Source organism: Alligator mississippiensis, chromosome 2, assembly GCF_030867095.1.
Source record: "Alligator mississippiensis isolate rAllMis1 chromosome 2, rAllMis1, whole genome shotgun sequence".
NCBI lineage: Eukaryota > Metazoa > Chordata > Crocodylia > Alligatoridae > Alligator > Alligator mississippiensis.
The window spans coordinates 134,390,476-134,411,878 of record NC_081825.1 but is presented as its reverse complement, the minus strand read 5'-3'; the positions used below and the strand labels follow the sequence as shown (position 1 = coordinate 134,411,878).

The 21,403-nt window shown below is 41.2% G+C and overlaps 1 protein-coding gene across 16 annotated transcripts in view; it reads right to left on the bottom strand.

The window, feature by feature from the left end:
• EPHA5 (EPH receptor A5) overlaps positions 1-21,403 on the bottom strand; it is a 365,570-nt gene that overhangs the window by 178,739 nt on the left and 165,428 nt on the right. For 13 of the 16 annotated variants that reach the window (XM_059722183.1, XM_059722189.1, XM_059722186.1 and 10 more), the window contains exon 4: positions 8,363-8,518. The exons of the other annotated variants lie outside the window; for them this stretch is intronic. In XM_059722183.1, the coding sequence (XP_059578166.1) occupies positions 8,363-8,518 (156 nt within the window). The remainder of the gene's footprint in view (positions 1-8,362; positions 8,519-21,403) is intronic. 16 annotated transcript variants of the gene reach the window in all.

Below are 21,403 nucleotides of genomic sequence, written 5' to 3'. Positions count from 1 at the left end.
TTGTGATACACAAGGGAAAAAAGAGCTTATTAGAGTTGCATTTAACTGCAAGCATAACTGAAGACTGGGATTTTCCAAAGAGTTTAAGAGAGTTAGGCATCAAACTCCCATTCAGTTTTTGTGGAAGTTGAGTGCAAAACTGTGTTACATAACAAAATTGGAATGTACCTCCTTGGAAATTAGCCCCAAGTGTTTTCCCCAATCCCAAAGTGCATTTTATTTCAGACTTTATTAATGATATATCCTAGATTGCATGATTTTAACCCTATTATTATAGTTATACACATTAAAATATTTAAATTACATAATGGTGAAAAATTGGGAATATGTCTTAAACAATAAACACAAGCCTTAGTTCTTAGTTTTGCTTTTCTATCTGTAAAATGGTTAATAATTACTGTGAGACCTCAAAGTAATTTGCAGCATGTGAGCTATTTAAAAAATAAACTGTTCTGATTCTTTTAGAAGTTAAAAAATTATGCAACTCCAACAGGAATTTGCTGTTCCAGAGTGGAGAAAAAAAAACCCTTGATATAAAATTTGAAAATGCAAATAGAATTATTTTACAAAACTGTAAACCTATTTTGCTGAAGTTGCATTACATTCTGTAGATCAGATTGTAAAACTGCCTGTCTAAATTGGACAAACTGACAGGAACAGGTAGATGTGCTCATGTGTTTATGTGTGCATAAATGTAAGGTGCCACTGGTGGGGATCTGGCTGTGTTTGTCTCCTCTGAGTCCAATGAGGTGAAGTTGAAGGGGACAGAAAGTCCTCAATCCTAAAAACACATGTGCAAAACACACAGCTTTCAAGCCTCAAGTAATATGGGTCTGGGTCAACTGCAGAGCTTAACATATAGTATACTGCATGCTTTTGCAGGATTAAGGCCTTGATGCTTATCTACAGCATGGATTTAATTCCTAGAGCTACAGTCCTTATATCAGTCATTATTTCAAATTATTCAAAATGAAAAACAAAAATTAAATGGATACAAAGGAACAGAGGGAACTTGCATGGATTCTAGGAACTAGCAACTGAGGGTTCTACAAAAGATCTGTGAATCTGTACACTTAAGTCTCACAAACTACACCACAGGGATCCAACACTATTTAGCTTATGGCAGCTAAGCACAGGGAAGAGTCAGAGCTATTTTCTGTCCTGTCATACTCATATTGATATAATGGTAGCTAAGCAATTTGGGATTGGAGTTGTGCAGCGATATATGCATCGCACACAGGTACTTCTGAACAGTTAAGCTGCCCATTTTTTCTACCACTGTGTAAATGCACTTTTTACTTCTACTAATACACTAAGAAGAAAAAGAAGTTAGGCACAAGAAACACTTATTGGACAATGTGTCTTTAACAGGAGATAAATTATTACTTTACTAAGTCACCAGAGGTTTTTACTTGCTGTGTACAGAAGAGTCAGCTGCTTTTCTTGAAGGCTTAAAAACATCAATTTCAATAGCAATGCTTTGAAGATAGTGGCACTCCATAACCCATAAAATTAGCATTCTCAAAGGGGCCCTAAGAATGGTCTTTAGTAGTCTAGATACCTAACAAGTACTATTTGAAGAATCCTGAAACTGTGCTCCAATAAAAACTTCGAAATATCACAGTGGTGAGAACAAAATGTTTTATTTTTTGAGGATCAGGGAGCCAAGATATGCTCAGAAGCTACGTATTTATTTTTTACCTCTCTTTGTCAAGGACAAAGGAGTTGGTTTATTGAAATATTTTTTTTAAATGCATCTAATTTATATAATAAGGAGTTATATGGACTTCTGTAAGTTTCACCATTCCTGGACATGATTAAAAGGCTTAAGCAGACCATACTGACTGCAGACCAAACCTGTACTGTTTTGATGGAAAATCAAACTGTTTCTTTGCTGAAATAACATGTCAACATACAGACTGTAAATATATTCTGAAAGACAAATTCTGCCTACCTGTACAGAGAATTCACTTTAAAATTGTGGATTTCTTTCTGATGGCAGAAATGTATACAAAATATTCTGTTTTAAACTTCTAATCAGTGCTTCATTTTATGCTATTTAGAACTTCTTAATTATAGCCTTGAAATGCAAAAGTTTAAAAGATGATGCTTTTTTTAAAATTTTGTACTGATCTAAAATGGAAATGATCCTCAGATTTTTTTAAGCTATTTTCCTCCTGCACAGTAAATAATAGTTTTCACACAACTCTGCAAATCAACAATGGCTTAAACATTTGCACAGGCTGACTGGTAAAATTATTCCAAACATTAACTGAGCAACATGAATTTAAAAATCCCATTTAAAATATTTTACCTACTAATGTTACAAGGTGTAGTTAAGAAACAAAAAAAAGTAAAAATCAAAACATTCTTATTTTGATTTGCACTTTGTTCTTGACAATACTTTGGGCCAAACTCTTGACTTGCCTAAGCAGCACTTATGCAGCCATGTAAATGGGATTTTTGGCACCTGGATAGCTTTTAGGTTTGATTTCCACCTCAGAATGGGATTGCCTAGGTATGAAGGAAGAGGGTGGACTGCCCTCTACCCTTGCAGCATAATGTTTAGGGTACTTCCTCAGGGAACAAGATACTCAGGTTCTGGGCCCCGTTCACACAAAGATTATAAACATGCATCTCCTGCTTCCCAGCCAAGTTCTATAACCACCATGCCATGGGTTAGGTATTTCCCAGTGCCCTTCCAGTCTCTTGTTGAAGCTGACCCACTGGACAGCCAGGAAGGGCTAGGGGTAGAAACCAAGCCAGAGTAAGCATGGCTTACTAAAAGGGACTCTTTCCGGCAAGGAAGGGGGAGCTGGGTTCTGGTTCTAGCCTCTGCCTCCGAAGGTGGCAAAAACCTACCCCATTGCTCCTTTATCCCAATTTTATCTAATGGATAGTAAATGCAAGGTGCAAAAAAGTCATCGGGGAGCGGGGATGAAAACCTCAGGCTTTCTTCCTGCCAAGGAAGCATGCACCTCAGTAAGCCCCACTTTCTCCGGCTTGTTTTTCATTTGGTTTCCAGAGGCCGGAAGGCACTCTGGACGTTATTTAGTCTATGACATGGTATTTAGGATCCTTTGCTGGGAAGTATGACATGCAGTGAAGAGGCCTAGAAACCAGATGCCCCATTTCCTGTGCCACTGCCCCAACCACTAAGCTGTTGGCATAAGAGGGGCCACCCCTCCTCTAGGAAACAGTTGCTAATCATAATCTTATTCCAACTAAAACTTTGGAACTGATGTACTCAGGAGATTCAGTTCCAACCCAGAACCTTGTTGGCCACCAGGGAGCCCAAAGCAAGAGTAACTATAAAGAAATTGTTTTTTAGATATATAGGGAGTAAAAGGAAGACCCAGGGAGGAATAGGACCCCTGCTAAATGGGTAGAAACAATTGGTGACGGACAGGGGGGACAAGGCTGAACTCCTCAACGAGTTCTTTGCCTCAGTGTTCCTAAGCGAGGGACACGACAAGTCTCTCACTGGGGTTGTAGAGAGGCAGCAGCAAGGCGCCAGACTTCCATGCGTAGACCCTGAGATGGTGCAGAGTCACTTGGAAGAACTGGATGCCTTTAAGTCGGCAGGCCCGGATGAGCTCCATCCGAGGATGCTGAAGGCACTGGCTGACATCATTGCAGAGCCACTGGCAGGAATATTCGAATGCTCGTGGCGCACGGGCCAAGTCCCGGACGACTGGAAAAGCGCCAATGTGGTCCCCATTTTCAAAAAGGGGAGGAAGGAGGACCCGGGCAACTATAGGCCAGTCAGTCTCACCCCCATCCTTGGCAAAGTCTTTGAAAAAATTATCAAGGTTCACATTTGTGAGAGCCTGGCAGGACAAATTATGCTGAGGGGAAACCAGCACGGGTTCGTAGCAGGCAGATCGTGCCTGACCAATCTAGTCTCTTTTTATGACCAGGTTACGAAACGCCTGGACACAGGAGGAGGGGTGGATGTCGTATACTTAGACTTCAGGAAGGCCTTCGATACGGTATCCCACCCCATACTGGTGAACAAGTTAAGAGGCTGTGACTTGGATGACTACACAGTCCGGTGGGTGGCGAATTGGCTGGAGGGTCGCACCCAGAGAGTCGTGGTGGATGGGTCTGTTTCGACCTGGAAGGGTGTGGGCAGTGGGGTCCCGCAGGGCTCGGTCCTTGGACCGATACTCTTTAACGTCTTCATCAGTGACTTGGACGAGGGAGTGAAATGTACTCTGTCCAAGTTTGCGGATGACACAAAGTTATGGGGAGATGTGGACATGCCAGAGGGCAGGGAACAGCTGCAAGCAGACCTGGACAGGTTGGACAAGTGGGCAGAAAACAACAGAATGCAGTTCAACAAGGAGAAATGCAAAGTGCTGCACCTAGGGAGGAAAAATGTCCAGCACACCTACAGCCTAGGGAATGACCTGCTGGGTGGCACAGAGGTGGAAAGGGATCTTGGAGTCCTAGTGGACTCCAAGATGAACATGAGTCGGCAGTGTGACGAAGCCATCAGAAAAGCCAATGGCACTTTATCGTGCATCAGCAGATGCATGACGAATAGGTCCAAGGAGGTGATACTTCCCCTCTGTTGGGCGCTGGTCAGACCGCAGTTGGAGTACTGTGTGCAATTCTGGGCGACGCAATTCAAGAGGGATGCGGATAACCTGGAGAGGGTCCAGAGAAGGGCCACTCGTATGGTTAAGGGCCTGCAGACCAAGCCCTATGACAAGAGACTAGAGAAACTGGACCTTTTCAGCCTCCGCAAGAGAAGGTTGAGAGGCGACCTTGTGGCTGCCTATAAGTTCATCACGGGGGCACAGAAGGGAATTGGTGAGTATTTATTCAGCAAGGCGCCCCCGGGGGTTACAAGAAACAATGGCCACAAGCTAGCAGAGAGCAGATTTAAATTGGACATTAGGAAGACCTTCTTCACAGTTCGAGTGGCCAAGGTCTGGAACGGGCTCCCAAGGGAGGTGGTGCTCTCCCCTACCCTGGGGGTCTTCAAGCGGAGGTTAGATGAGTATCTAGCTGGGGTCATCTAGACCCAGCACTCTTTCCTGCTTATGCAGGGGGTCGGACTCGATGATCTATTAAGGTCCCTTCCGACCCTAACATCTGTGAATCTATGAATCTATGAACATCTATGAATCTATACAGGTGGAAGTGAAACCTAACCTGTCAGTGCCAAAAATTGGACTTAGGTGACTATCTGTCACTTAGCTAGGAAAGGTGAAAAAAAGATCCTTTGTGTATCGTCAACTTCCCTATGATGGTCTGTCTGTCAGTTTACCTTTCTGTTGTGTGGGTATGGCACATAGCAAAATGAGACTGAAAAGGATTTTTTAATAGAAATATATATGAAGTATATATATAATATACACTATATATATACACACACACACACACACACACACACACACACACACATATATATAGGCCTCTTCACTGCATATATATATATATATATATATATATATATATATATATATGAAATATAAAAAAAACCCACAAGATATGGAACAGGGGCATAACAGGTGTATTCCTCAAACCTAAATGTAACATGTCATTTGAAATCAAATACATTAACTTTTCATATTAGCATATTGTTGGTATCATTAGCTTCTGAAGACGTGAACAGTACAAGTTTGATGGCTTTAACATATCTAATCATAACACAGGACGTTTTTCCTGTATGTAAAAGAGCAACAAGCCACAAAAATGTGTCAGTGATTGGCTGTTTCTGCACATGGTTGGTTTTGTGATTTCCTTCTGCCTAAGAAATACTCCAATATCCTGGCTTGTCTTAACTTTACTTTTGATGAAATTACAGTTGTTATTAAAAAAAACTGCCTGGGAAACAGAAGTAAATGTCATTCTCTGAAAGGTGCCTAACAGAGTGAAAAAAACCCTCTCCCAATGAATTCTAGTGAAGGTTGGGCATATAACCTCTTAAGCCTCCTTTTGAATATCCAAACCTAAAAGTAAACAGATATCTTGAGCATCTTAATTTTTAAATGCTCTGCCACGTAGTACCAGGTGTTCTTGGTCTGATCTTTCATCTATCTATAGTTTTGATGTAGCACCACCTATTGCCAAAGCTGTGTATAAGTGGCTCTACCATCCCAGGGACAGGACTTTAAACAGCAACACATCTGAAGTCAGTTTCTGTTCTACAGACTACACAGCTAGACATTCAGTGTTCCTAATTTAGACCTAATATCTATTGGCTGATCTGAGCAAGCTGTCCCTTACGAGTGTATAGGTGCAGAGATGAATATGTTTTTTTCTGAGCACGTCTACATATGTACATTTACTGCGCAGTAACCAAAATTAAAGTGTAGTATAAGAGTGTGCCTGCACATGCATGCCCATACTGCACAGTAAATATGACTTACACCAACTTGACTGTAAATGTGATACCTGATACCCACCCAATTAGTTACTGTGCAGTAACACAAATGTAGACCTGTGTTACTGCACAGTAACATTGTGTGTGAAATGACTTGGGACTAACTTTAAAGCCTGCATGTGTAGATGCCAGAATATTCCCAACTACTGCACAATAATTTACTGCGCAGTAAATTTAAGCCAGCATAAATGCACATGTAGATACGCTCTCTGTGTGCAAGAGGCTGCTGGCTCAGAACCTTTGCTTTGAAAGGAGAACCTGGCTGCTGGCCTCACCGGGCTAAAGCACTGGGAACCTATCATTATTGTCCTGGCCCCAGAACTGTTTTACTCCCATTCAGATCTTAGATTTTCTCTTCCCCTAAATGTCTTTCAGTTCATTCATTTAAGGCCAGAAGCTACACCTGGATTCCTAAATCACTTCCCTGTTTTGTTTCCAGCAAAGAAAGTCCTAGCAAAATAACCAGAGTAGACATGAGTAGACTGCTATTACACACTGGTTTTCAGAGGGTTCTGAGAGCCTGCCTTTTTGTTTTGAAAAATAGTTCCTGATAGAAAGTACCTGAGGAAATGGAAAGGAGAAGTCTCCTCTTCACCTATAACCAGATATTTTAGATATCACTGCCCCTCCTTTTCCTTTCCTTTTGTCTTTATGATTTACCAGAATTTCTACCTGCTCCTATGCCCAGGAACTCAGCTGTCTCCCAATCCCTTTCTATGCCTCTTCTAGTATAAAATTTTATCTGGAATATTGTGTTGTTCCCAGACTAGGTCCCAAGCCAACAGTCTTATATATTGTAGTAAATTGACTTCAACAGAACTACTCAAAGGGTGAAGTTAAGCATGGGTGTGAGGACAGTACAAAGCTCTGACATAATACCTGTACCAGGATCACTGTCAGCAGAGCCCCTACTACAGACAGAGCCAACCCTGGCAGGAAGCATTTTCTATCAGTGTAACTGCACTGGCTCCATGAACAGTACAAGCTAAGCTGGTAAAATCTCTCTTCTGTCAGTGTGGATGCACCTTCATTGGTGGCTTTGCCATTAAAGCGTCAGCCACAGGAGGGTAATTTTATACACCACCTAGCTGACAGAACAACACCAACCAACTTTATAGCGTAACCCTGGCATAAGTCTTTGCACGTTCAGGACATCAGTATTTAGAACAGAAAGTGGACCAGGGACCCTTCCATGTTTCCAAACCAGGGAAAAGAGGGCAGCTAGGCATTTTAGAGGAAAGGAACAATGTTAAACTATTTCTTTCACTTTTCTTCTCCACTCTCTCTAACTCCAAAAATCTCTTCTCCCAATGCACCCACAGTGCTTGCTATTTTCTCCTTACAATAACTTCACCTCCTTGACCCATTTAACTTTAGGGGTTGGGGCCTCTTTCTTCATTGTAGCTTCAGATAATCAGTTTGCCTGGCCAATACAGATTAAATGCAGGTAGCTCAGAGCACTATACCCCTCCCTCATCATTTCCCCAGTTGCTGAGTCCTAAAAATGGAGTTACCTTTGATAATAGGTATCAATATACATTGTGTCTATATCTGTATCTAAATACCCATATGTATATTTACCTGTCTATATACAGAAATCCACTGGTAGCTGTATGTACGCACACATACACCACACACACACACACACTACGATCTTGGCAATGTTATGTACACAGGGCTGTTGCTGGCTACGAGATGGTATATTGGCAGTTCTAGAAGCTGCATATGCAGTTTTAGCTGCTACATTATGTACATACCTACTAGTTCAGATGCTTCTCCCATACACTGGTATGAAGTGGGAGTGACTTGGACAAGTCAGTGAAACTGCAGTGGTGTAAAACTAGTGCGAATGAGTTCAGGATGAAGCTGAATGCCTACAGAAGCTCCATTTCTTTTCATCCTTGTGCCTACTGTTTGTATAACAACTGATCAAAAATATTTTTAAAAGATACAGCTTGTGCTTACTTGTACAGGCCATTGTAGGTGGGTCTGATTCCCTTCTGAAATAGTGTTCTTCACATAGGCAGGAGGTAGAGGCTTCCTCCAGTGTGTAGCTGTGTGGGGGACACTTGCTGCAAGATGGACTGTGGGGAGAAGCCTTGAAAAACCCAGGTCTGCAGACTGTAAGAGAGGAGGCAGAGACTAAGTTCTCTCAACATAAACCAATCCCTTGTCGTTTCCGTTTAAAAAACATAGAGTTAAAGAGATGAAATCAAACACTTATAAGGTATCTGGCCCTGAATTACTGAAAACCACTGGAAGAACATTTTCATGCTAATAGTTGCTATACGTTTAAAGTATTTTTGCAGAAGAGAATGTAAATGCTTTGGCCATTGATTTTTCTAGCAGCTGCCTTTGTCAGGTATTTATTTTTCTTGGTGAATGTATTAGAGTTAACAGATCTTCTGGCTTCTCTCTCTGCTTTGGAAAACATTGAAGTATTGCTTTTTCACTCAATCTTAGAGGAATCTTAGGAGAATGGTGAAATATGCTTTGCAGTTTTCATTTAAGATGCCCTGTACCCAGAAATCAATGTCTCAGCAAATAAAATAATAATATAGTTCTGTAAAGGAGGGAATATCTCTACAGACAGCTTTAAGACATTCTAATAAGACTATTTCCCCAGGGTTGTCTTCAGAAAACCTGTGATGAATTTTGAACCGCTACAGAGAAGACAGATAGCTCTGGATATGCCCTGCACTAGACATGCTCTCTGTATAATATATTCCCTTTAGCTGTAATGTATATGTATGATGGACCTTACAGACTTTAGCTAAGAGCTATTATTTTTGTTCTCTTTTTCCCTCCCTATATGCTAGACAAGGGTCATTTTTTTTCTTCCTCTGGGAGCCTGAAGTGAATACAGGAATTTCTTGTTTCCAACTTCAAAGTGCCATAATCACGGACTCTGAGTACCTTGGTTTGGATGTGATATTGAGATACATTGAGCTCTTCCGGCCAGGTGCTAAGCTAAGGTTTGGCTTAGAGGTTTCATTCTCTAAGATTTGTTATATGGATATGAGAAGAGAATCTTATCATCGCAATGGGTAAAATGTTTTGTTTTGGTTCCCCCTCTCCCCCAAGGAAAGGAAACCAGGCCAGCACATGGGGATTGTACACAGTTGACCAATTTCTATTCTCTGCATAGGTGTAAGATTACCAGGATGCACAACTCTTCTCACATCATCTCCTCTTTTACATTGGCTTCTTCAGGCTGGCCGCTATAGCACTTGTCGATGAAAAAAGCTAGTCTTGATCTGGTTCCTTCTGACAGGAAAAAAGGGAAATTTCTTTTGGAATCAACCAGTCTTTCTAAATTAAAAATACTTCTACTGCAAATAAACCCTGCTATGTGGGTGAGCTAGCTTGTCACTACAGCCAGAAAGAACTGAGACCACACCACAATCTGTTTTAGACCCAAAGAACTTTCGTTCTGGGCCCACTTCTTGCATTTTTCTCCATCTAAGATCTCTTTGCCTCTTACAGGAAACACCTGTCACTTCTCGCTAAATGACCCTGACAATCAAAAAGAACTGGCTGGCCCTGGGCCCTCTGCCCCTACCATCCCCACCAAAAAAAGAATAGCTCCCACATTATATGACTGTAGTAAAATGCACAAAAAGAAATCTGGTTTCACCATGTTATCATAGTGCAGAAAGGGAATAGACTTGGACCAATAAACCATGGGTAACTAACAGACTTTGCTTGCTGACAAACCTTGCACAGTGAAGCCTTGGTCCCTGACTGTGGCTACTAAATTGGATGATTATGCTGATAATCATTTGAAGCAAGTAGGACTTGAGTTCTATTTAATTAGTTCCAAATAGCAGGTGCTGAGCACTTTTGAAAAATATGGCAATACACATATCTATATATATAAAAAAAAAAAGCAGATAGCCAAGGCATACAATCAGATTTGAATTTATTCCCAGATTTTGTTTGTAAAGTACTCAAGAACTATTCTTGTGGTTTATGGCATTATAGACAACTTTTTCCACAAAATTCAGCCCTGGTTAGTCTTGCCCTATTAATAATGATCTATTGTGTTATTGTACAATATCTACAGAGGTCCGGAGAAAAAAGAAAAACCCCAAGAGCTGCTCCCCACCCTCAGTTTGTATTTCAAAGCTAAGTCCAGTTCACTTGCACCCAGCAGACAGTAGGGAAGAGGAAATGAAAGTGAAAATGCACAACATATAACAAGGGCAGCTCATGTCTAGAGTGTACAAGATGTAATTAGCCTTCAAAAAGGGCTTGAATTTATCTCATTATGTCTCATCAAGAAAGACAGAAAATCATTATGGCACAAGTTTACTGTGCTTCTATTTTGTGTAAAGTAGCAAACGCAAGAAAAGTCAGTTTTCTTTGATAGATTTTCAACGAGGTGCAATTTGCTAATGACACTGAGATACCAAGCTCTACTCGAAGAGAATGTTTTGTTTACATGAATAAATGTGTTACCAACAAATATGCCCTGATGCATACATCCCATAATATCTATATACTATTTTAATAAGAGATACTAAATGAAAATAAAACTGCACCTGTTTTCACAGTTATTGGAATATGCCTAGGGCCAGATAGCACCTCCTTGTGGAGTTAAAAAAGAAAACCCCCAAAAAGGCAGGTATTATATTGAAAAGAGCACAATACATCGTCATAATGCAGATGCACCAGCATGCCATCCAAAAGAACAAGTTTCTCAAGCCAAGAGAGAAAATTTGTGTCAAACTCCTAAAATTGAATTTGGCCCTTGTTACTGCTATCCTGCACCTGGCTGAAGGGCTATACATATGTTAAGCTTGTTGAGAGAGACCATTTGGGGTTCTGGGTGCCACTGAGTTAAGTATAGTATTGTATTGTAGTTAGGTATCTTTATTGTGCAGCCTGTTGTAAGGTTCTAACATCTTTCTGAAAAAAAACCCTCCTAGTTGGCACCAGTCCTACACTTGGCAATCTCGTGATGCTTTTCTCCTGTTCACATGTGCACCTGGGGACATTTAAGTGTGCATGTAGTTTTAAAGATGACTTTTTGCAACTTATTGCCTATAGAAAAGAATCAGGAAATCTGTACATTGCTCCACATGAGGGGCCGAAGAAAAGCATCATTGTGCACAGAAGTGTTTATGGTGCAGGTACTGTTCTAGGATGCATTCATTTGCTTTCCTCATCACGCAGCACATGGGAGCTTCCTGTATCCTGCAAAAATACAGTAGCCACGCCCAGATCTGAATCTCTTTTCCAACTATCTATGCCATTTTGCTAACAAGTGGCACTGCTTGCAATGCCTCCAATATTAGGAATCAATTAACTTATTCTAAACACTTATCAAGCTAGCTTTATTTCCAGTCCAAGGCCCTGATTCACCAAGACACTTAAAATCTTATACAGTTCAAAGGGATTATTCAAAGTTAGGCACCTGGCGTACAGTCAAGGACTATTCAAAGTTACGTACCTCCCTGATTCAGGCGGAAAGTTAATGTAGGTCTGCAGTGCAACATTGATGATGTCACTTTCCAGCAAGATTACAGCTCCCAACAGGAAGCTCAGAATTTCTACTTTTAACTAAAGCCCTCTTCTTAAGGTCTGGCCAGATGACACATTTATACTTGGGTACCTGGACTTTACACCACTGCAGACAGATGATGTAAACCATTGTAGCAGTGTAACTCACTTGAGTCCAGTGTAGAATCACCTTGAGAAAAGTCAGCCAGTTACCGCAATGTAGGTGGTATGCGTTGACTTCCATCCAAGGGGAAGCTATAAGCTCAAATCAAACAGGCTGCTACGTTCTCCTCGTCACATGGTAGTGAGACACTTTATAGTGCCTGTTGAGAGTACCTATCCACAAACAAGTGCTCACCTGCCTGTTCTCAATTCTGGTGTAAGTTATTTTGGTGTATAAAACCAATGTAAATTACACCACTGTAATTAAATACATATATAATCTTCCTTCCTTCCTATATCTTTATCTATGTGTATGTGTGTTTGTATAATTATAAAATGTATATATTTCTCAGTTCATGAGAAGGCCAAACTCCTACAAAAGCTCTGTCCTTTTGGCAAATACTTGAGAGATGCTTATTAAAACACATATCCTAGACATTGCAACAAATGAACCCTATTGTGACAGGAAAATTGGAACATCTGGATATGAAGGGGACAGATTGTATGGAAGTCTAGTCTATCACAGAATAACATACATGGCTGTAGAACTGAGGGCACAAGCCATAGCCCCACCCAACCATGCACAACCTCATATCAGAATAGAGCCTCCATCACCAAGCAGAGGTGTAATGCATTCCTATTCTGAGAGAAGAATACTTTGTAGTGATGAGACCTATAGGATTCATTGTGGGCTGGCAAGAAAGCAATTAAATAGGCAACTGACACAAGCCCTATTGGAACTGTAGAAAAGAGGGACAGAGAAGTACTCAGTGGTCATTTAGCTGAAAGCTGGCCACCCTCAGAATCACAAGTTCAGGGTGTATAAAGGCCACAGAATAGTTGCAGAGGATTTCTGAGAGACCTAGCACAAGGCCCCTGGCAGCCTAGAAAGGGTGATAGGTATGACTATAAGGACAAGAACAAGCAAAAGTGTGCATGAAATGGCCCTGGAAAGCAGGAGGCCTTGAGTCCTAGCCTGGAACCTTACTCTCAGTGATGCAGAAGCAGTGGCTTCCATCTGTTTTGTCCAATGACTATTAAATTCAAGGTGCAACGACCCTAGTTTCAAAAGCAGCAGTAAAGAAAGGCCTTGCAAATGTCTAGTCTGTTGTGTGGCAGTTAGACCACTGTACTGAGATGTGCTGTAGGTTCAAACCCCTCTAGGTGATGTGGGGCTACAACTTGAGTCTTCAGCTTCCTCAGTCGGTGTCATAACCATTTGGCTAATGGGACTAAAAAATAGAAGTTGCCTACCCGCCACCTCCTAGAATTGACGTCAGTTATGTCCACATGTACCTGGCAAGTATCTGCTCCAACTGAGCACGCTCAGTCTACACGCTCTCACTTATACATCCAAAGCTAGAAAACAGACATTTAGGGACACACACGGAAATTAAATTCAGAACCTGGACCAAATAGCTATTGAACTAAAGAGCCAATTTGGGCTGCAGTAATTGAGTTCTCTGTTGATCAGACTCAGTGGGCAATGTCCAACCCACACTCACCAGTGCCTTATACATAAGGTGACCATAAGGAAATCCAGGATATCTGAGACAATACACCCCTGGCCCCACAAATCAGTGGCTCTGCTGCAGGCAGAGGTAGAGGCCTGCAGGAAGGGGCGTGGGTGCAGTCCAGCAGAAGGCAGAGCTGCCTGGTGCACCATGCCACTCTGCCTCTGTGCTGAACTGTACCCTGCACCCCTGCCATTTCAGGACTTCTGTTTAAATATGGACCAACTGTCTGGGACCAGCCTACAAAATCTGGGACTGTCCTGACAAACCGGGATGTATGGTCACCCTACCTGCAGGTGTAACTTGGGTTTTAGATCTAATGAGTTCTCTGCTGCCATTCAATTTTAAAGTCTCTTAATGCAGTATAAATGACTTTACTGAAAATTACACAGGTCCCTGGGGTTTAATTTCCAACAAAATCTTACTTTATTCCGCTTTATTTTTATCTTGCTATTTCTTATTCAACAGGTTTTGGAAGGGTACTTATCTGCACCATGGCAAAGCTGTTCATGTTAATGGCAGCCCCTTCTATATCAAGAAGGAACAAAAACAAAAAGAGATAAGAAGAGAGTGGGATTCCCTCTAATTTACTCTAAGTCAGTTAAAAGAATTCAAATAAAGTTTTAAGCTGTTAAGAACACCTGCTTCTGTCTTCCTAACATTAGAACACATGCCTCCTTAGGTGATTAACAGTCACTGGTGTGTGAAAACAGTCTTTAAATAAAAATGGCGGCTGAAGAAATAGCTATTTTTAGAGGTAGCAAATGTGCCGTAAGTCATCCGCAGGCAAGGTGGCAGGGCTAGGCACAAGCATGTGCTTCTGTTAGGAAAGATCTAGTAAGAGCACATCAAAGTTCACCTCTTTTATTTAATTTTTATACTTAACAAGAAAAGCAAATGTCTTCTGCATGGGCTGTTAAAGGCTCTATAGCTTATGGCGGCATAGGTACTCAAGCATGGGTTGGGAAAGTGGAGCACTATGATGAGAGACAGCAGTAGGAGCCTACTAGTTTTGGAAAGCTATGGAGTGCATCTTCTAACAGGCAGCTACGTTAGGATGTGAATCACTGCAAGTGGCAGACAAGAGCTGAAACCTGAGACCCTGCTAAAAATTGTACCTTAAAACTCAGAGCAAAAGCAGAAACAAAAAATGTCACTGAGAGTGTTTAATGCCAACTCTTTGCAGCAATGAGCTGAACTTTCATGTTCAAGGTAAGCATCAGGAGACAACAAGCTACCAGGAAACACCAAAGAAAAAAACTAAGGAGACCAAAAGAATAATGTCAAACAGATGTGACAACTGTACTGAGCCTGACTGATACTTGGATTTTCTTCTAAAAATCTTAACACTGCATGGCTTGACTTGCAACTGCAGATGAGTAACGGTTTTGCTACCGGGCTAAGGACTGAGCTCAACACCCTGGATTCAATTCTCACCCCACTGCAGCCATTTTCTACAGTAAGGTGCACAAAGCCAGCAGAGCTGCCTACCTGGAATTCTGAATGTGTAGGCAAAATGGACCTCTTCTCATTTCTTCTGTGCTATCCAAGGGCTTGGAGAGGTATCACCAATGTTGCCCCTGGAAAATCCTCCACATCAAATGCAAAGATCGCCACACAAATGCCAGCATCCTTGCTGAAACCTATGTTATCAGCACTAAACCGGTGATACTCAAGCACCAACATCACTGGACATTGTACACTGATGCCTGACTTTTGATTTCTGAAACAAGTGCTCTACACCCAGTTTAGTCACAGCCCGAGATCTTGCAGCAGCCAGAGGAAATGTTATAAGGACACACTGAAAATCTATCTCGAGAGAATGAATGCTAACATCAAGATCCGGGGGAAGCTGACTGCTAATTGATTCTAATTGCCTGGCAACCTCAACCAAGCAACAGCCTGCTTCGAAGGAAAGTGATTTGACCTTGAGGCAGACAAGAAAGAGAAGAAGAAGGAAAAGGAGAGAAATCATTCTGCAAATGAATCTGTGGCTCATGGATTGGACTCTTAAGCCCACTCAAGGCCCAATGAGCCCTGGTAGGAATTTTTGTCAAATCAAGGGATTGCTGCCACTGCCAACACTATCCAAGAGCCTGAAGGCAGGGGCACTATTGTAAATCTCCCTTTGATTGGATGCATGAGAACCCAGGTGCCAGAAACTTTATGTCCTCGGTGCTCCCAGGTATAGGGTCACTGGAATTCAAATTACTGCCAACACACGGGTTCCCAAAACGGAAAAAGAGGTGAGACATGGCATTATTCCCTCCCCTCAGCCAGGCTACTTGGCTACTGCAAAGCAGGATGCAAGCTATTCCCTATTCCAGGCTAGTTCAGAAGGCACACTGTACCTACAAATTCAAAGAGTTGTGAAGTACTGCACTTGTCTGAGCCTTTCCTGATCTCACTGGATGGTGTACCTCCACAACACTACTCTCCTATGACAAGAGGAAAGCAAAAGCAAGTGTTGCAGACATGAAAGAGAGAAAGTCTATTGAAGTTCCCTATCTGACCCTTTAGCAAACAAATCTATTATTCCCCAAAAGCTGCACATTGCTCAGTCATTTCAGGATGCTTTAGCTCACTGTTAAATGGTGGTATTTAGTCAAATGAAATACTTTACCACAGGCCAACATATTTATCAAGGAAAACCAGTTTGTTCGGATCCAAAATGTCATTTACTTGTAGAACACAAGATCTCAAGGCAAATGTTTGACAGACAATCTTTAACAGGCAAAAATCAAAAGAGGGTGAGATTTGCACAAGGATATCCTGAAAAAAGCCTGTTTTACCAAGTCTGTGAAAAGAACCCTAGGAAAGTGACAGCAGCAAATGAATCTATATGGTGAATTGAACTAACATCTGGCACAAAGTGTAGTAAAGTGAGACAGTGTTAACCAGCAGGAGGGCACATCACAAGCAGCGAAAGCAAGTGTTGCAGACACAAAAGACAGAGACACTATTGAAGTTACCAATCTGAGCCTTTAGCAAACAAATCTATTATTCCCCAAAAGCTGCTGCCAAAATGACTGTCCTGGATACAAAGAACTAACTATTGCTATAATTACATTCACTCAAAATGGAATTCCCAGCTGACCCAATGGTCAGCAAAAGGCCAATGCAACATTTAGCACTGTTACCATCCCTTGGGAATTTTCTCCAACTCCCAGATCATTGTTTCACATGACTGCATTGAGTTTCATATCAAAAACCAAAATGAAATAGAAAAAGGAAGTTTCTAGCTCTCATGACTGTAGAAGAAAGGTTGCAGCCATGACCCAGTGAAACTTCCAGCTTCAGAAAACTAATAAAACAACCTAACATGCATCATCTTCCTAGAACTCTCATAATTTTAGAGTTCCCCAATCACGATGTTTGACAGCAAATTGGCATAAGGTTCATCTCAGGCATAAGGTTCATCTCCAAAGTCAAGGCTGAGTTCGGAATTAAGCGGTGCAAAAACTGTCTGGACCTTTCTGCAGGACTGAAATTAATCCACATGGATCAGGCACCACAAATATCATAAAAAATAATAATTAGTGAATGCAAGCCTGGGGCATAAATAGATGTATGTTCTAGTGCATAGAACATTATGCAGCCAGTGCCTCTGGAACTGCCACACTCCCTGTGGCCTGTCACTTTACATCTGGTTTTCTACCGAACCTTTCTTTGTCTTGTCTATCAGGATTGCAAACTTCCCAGGGCAGGAAGTATCTCTTACCACATGCATTACCTCGACCTACAGTAAAAGAGTCCAACTCTCTTTCAGGATCTCTAGGTACCAGTGCAAAGCAAATTAAACAAAAGTGGGTTGGTTGATTTGTTTGCCCCAAAGAGGTATATCTGCTATATTATACACATTCAGTTGGCTCTAGGCGTAAGCACAGGTAAAGAATCTGTTGTCTGTATTCAGCAGAACGAAAAAAGTATGCCTAGCTAATCAACTCTGCCTTCATTAGCACTTCACTCTAGCATAGGGAATGTGCCTGCAGATTTGTGGGATTTGATAAAGAACAAGCTACAAATAAAGCAGATCCTATTCAGTCTCCAGAGCTGCCGTGCCTTTAAGCATTTTCCTGCAGAAAAGGGGGCTGAAGTCTATTATATCTAACTCAGAAAACCCCAAAAGCCATAGCCCTCTCCCTTTGTTTTTGAAAAACCTTTTAAATATGGAATCAATTTGAGCAGCTGAGCTGCTCCAAGCCTTGATTTGTGATAATGACATGCATTTTACTTAAAAAACAAATGTGGCAGATTGTCATGGTGTCTTATAACCAAAAATATAAACCAGATGATCTCTGAGGCCTTTCCAATAATGTACAGGAACTGGACAGGAAAACCAAGTCTGTTCCTGCAGAATTTTGCAAGCAGGTTGTTAAGAACTAATCCTGCACTTCCTAACAACTCTCCTTGAACTGCAGGCCAGCATGGCGTCTGAGGCCAACAATGTAAAGCTACGGGAAATGTGTAGAATTCCCCGATAATGTCTTCTTTCTGGTTGGTCTCTCTATCTGTGTTAGTGCATGTGTGTGTCAGTCTCTCCCCCAGCAAACCTTGGGATTTGAAGGGTATTAAGTAAATATCCACTAATAAAACAACGTAATTCAAAGCTGTCACTTTGCCTGATGCCATGAGACTTCCCGGGAATCCTCAGGCAAGTCAAACAACTTTGCTTCAACTCAAGATCTCTTAAACAGTTTTTTAAAGCAGTTTTATGGAGCTGGTTGAAGAAAAGGATCACCAGACTGCTTTGCACTGTAAAGAAAGTACAGAAACTTACCTTCAAGGTAAGTTTACCAGTGTATCCCAAGTGGGAATATTCTTTTACAGGCATTATTCCTTAGACAATATTGTTCTTTTTTATGGTAATCTGTCCAATTTTACTTCCATCTAGATTGAGGGGCACGACCTATATTGTGCTCTGAAATGGTCTTCAGTTCTAAATAAGAAATCTAGAGTATAAATACAGTAACTTAAGAGATTTTCATGGCCCTGAAAGAGGAGTTTTCCATCATGCGAGCCACTAAATTGTCATACTCCAATTTATGATGAGGATGCCCCAATAAGTAAACCAAGTCTTAACAGCTGCTAATGCCATTAACTTGTTTCTTCTAAACTTCATCACATGTCAGTTAGCGCATCTACATGAGACACTTACTGCACATTAGGCTAATAACACTGTGCAGTAGCATGGCAGTTAAAAACCATGCTAATAGCCTACTGCACAGTGTTATTAGCCTAATGCACAGCAAGTGTCACAAAATAACCATGCACTGGTACTACTGCGCAGTAATTCTAGTTACTGCGCATTCAGTTATTACTTTATTAAGGAAGAACTAAACTAAATGTGCAGTATTTAAGGCGCATTAATGAACATATAGACACACCCAATATGCCATATCTCAGGAAAAAAATTCTCAAATCAACAATGGTGAAAACTACAGAGACATCTAGAATATAACAGTTCTGAAGTAACTTGCTATTGCTTTAGTGGGAGCCCAGGGTGCTTTATTTTGACTGACTTGTTTTGAAGATTTTAGATAAACGTTAAAAGCAAAATCTGCATTGGGCATAAAATAACAGCAATGTGTTGGAGAACTGGAGAGAAGAGAGGAGGTTTATCTTGGCCCATAAACAAGAACTTTATCATTTTGGTTTGATTTCATAAAAGCAAAAATGAATGCTAATACTGGAACTGGAGGAAGAGGATTGTTGAAAGCACTCAATATTGTCCTAATTCTGCTCCCACTGACTTCAGCAGCAGCAGGGTGAGGCTAACACTAAGTGCTTTTGAAAAATCACATCCCTGCACTTCCAGGCATGTAGCCATGCCTGGCACAAAGGACAGATGTGTGTCAAATGCCAGGCTCTCTTATTACTTGCAGCCACAAAGGCTTATTGAACAGTAAGAAGAAATTACAGTCTCATTTTAGAAACACTGACCAGACTAGGGATGTACATAAGTACTTGCAGACTTTACCTATGCTGAAGAAGCAGTTGTTTTGGTTTTTCTGGGTTTTTTTTGTTTTTTTTTTTTTTTGGGGGGGGGGGGGGGGGCTAGCATATTTAACTAGCTCCTGTTGTGTTATAATTATACAGCTACTCTAATGGTCTGACTAGTAAGTAGCACTAGACAGGAAACACATTTTTTCCACTCAGGGAATCTTTTCAAAATCTCAGTTCTGCACTCCTTCCCCTTCCCTCCCCCTCTCCCCTGCCTTTCAAAACCTTTCAAAGTTTTGCATAAGCAGAGACAGGCCCACCCTAGAAGACCTATTATCCCATGGAGGAGTACTTACCTGGGATGTGGAAAAATGGCCCAGCAATATTGAAACTGAATTTCCTCCAGCTTGGTTGATTGCCCTGACTAACAGGGTCTACTGAAAGTGGCTATACGACTTTGTGGTTTTGCCCATAAATTCACCCAGAATGCAAGACATCTTTCCTGATGAAAACTGAGCAAAAACTGGAATTCTGCCACAAAAAGATATGCTTTCAGCATAATTTCCTGGAAATATTTTGTCCAGATAAACAACACAGGAACAGGTACACAGTGATAACACTGCTGGCAGCTGATTTACAGTAAAATCCTATGCAGTGCTAAGGCAATGGTGAGAGAATTTACAGAAGCCACAGTGGAAGTTCTGATGTATGGAGCCCTTCTGGCTTTGGCCCTTACAACTGTACTCATCCATGTTAACTGCAATATGCACTCATTGGGAAGTTATTCAATATGAGCCACTGTGATGGAAAATATAATACATCAGGCTGATATTTTTCAATGTTTGCCTTCATTTCTTTGCACACATACACGGGTGTGTGCTCCCAAATCTGGTGATATTTCATTGGGCTTGTTAAAAATGTGATTATTACATTTTTTTTTAAGCATCCTAACCCAAAGCTAATTTCAAAATGCAGCCATTTGCCATAGCTGCCAAATTTTGTGCCACTTCATGCATGACATTTTCTGCAAAGCACTTAACAAGCTCATCTGCACATTTATATATTTGCCTGTAACAACATTCAGTTAATGACATTGGCACATCTTCCCCTGAGGGGTGTTGGGGGTAGGATACAAAACTGGACTATCTATCTTTGGCAGTCAGAGCTGTGCCTGGCTTTTTAGAGAACATGGAGCAGGAAACTAGGAGAATGCTAGAATAGCAGGGAATGGGGGATTGGCTGGACCTGGAATAGAGCTACCCTAGGAGACCGACACAGCAAGTCCTGTCAACTGTGTGCATATTAAATTCAAACTCCCTATGATATGGCTACGTGCTGCCTGCAAGGTCATGTTGAAAGCTGCCCTTGGGGACTGGTGGTATCCTGGCTGGACACTCAGGTATCTCTCAATTAATTTGAATAACCACTTAGCTAATAGCCACAAAAGAAGAAAAAACTGATTGTAGTATGCAATGCCTCAGGATTCTGCACTCCCCTGCCTTTTTTTTTTTAAATAAAGAAGTCATCAGCTTCTGTGACATTATGGAAGAGATATTAAACACAGAAAAGTGTTTAAAGTAATAGCTCTCCAAGCAGCTGTACTTTGATCTCCTTATACTTGCTATTTATTTTTATTTAAATATTTGTCATAACAGAAAGGTATCTTACATAAGGTGCTTAAAGCATAATCAGTGTTGCAACAACATAATCAGCAAATAAAAAATGAGTCATGTTAAAATGATCATCCAAGACAGCAAATTTGCCTGTCACCAGTGACAAAACTAATAAAGGGTTACAGTATAAGTCCCCTCCACAACACCCCAAACAGACACTCAGGAAGTCGTTGTGAACTCTGGGCTGCCAGGAAACCAAACACCTTTGG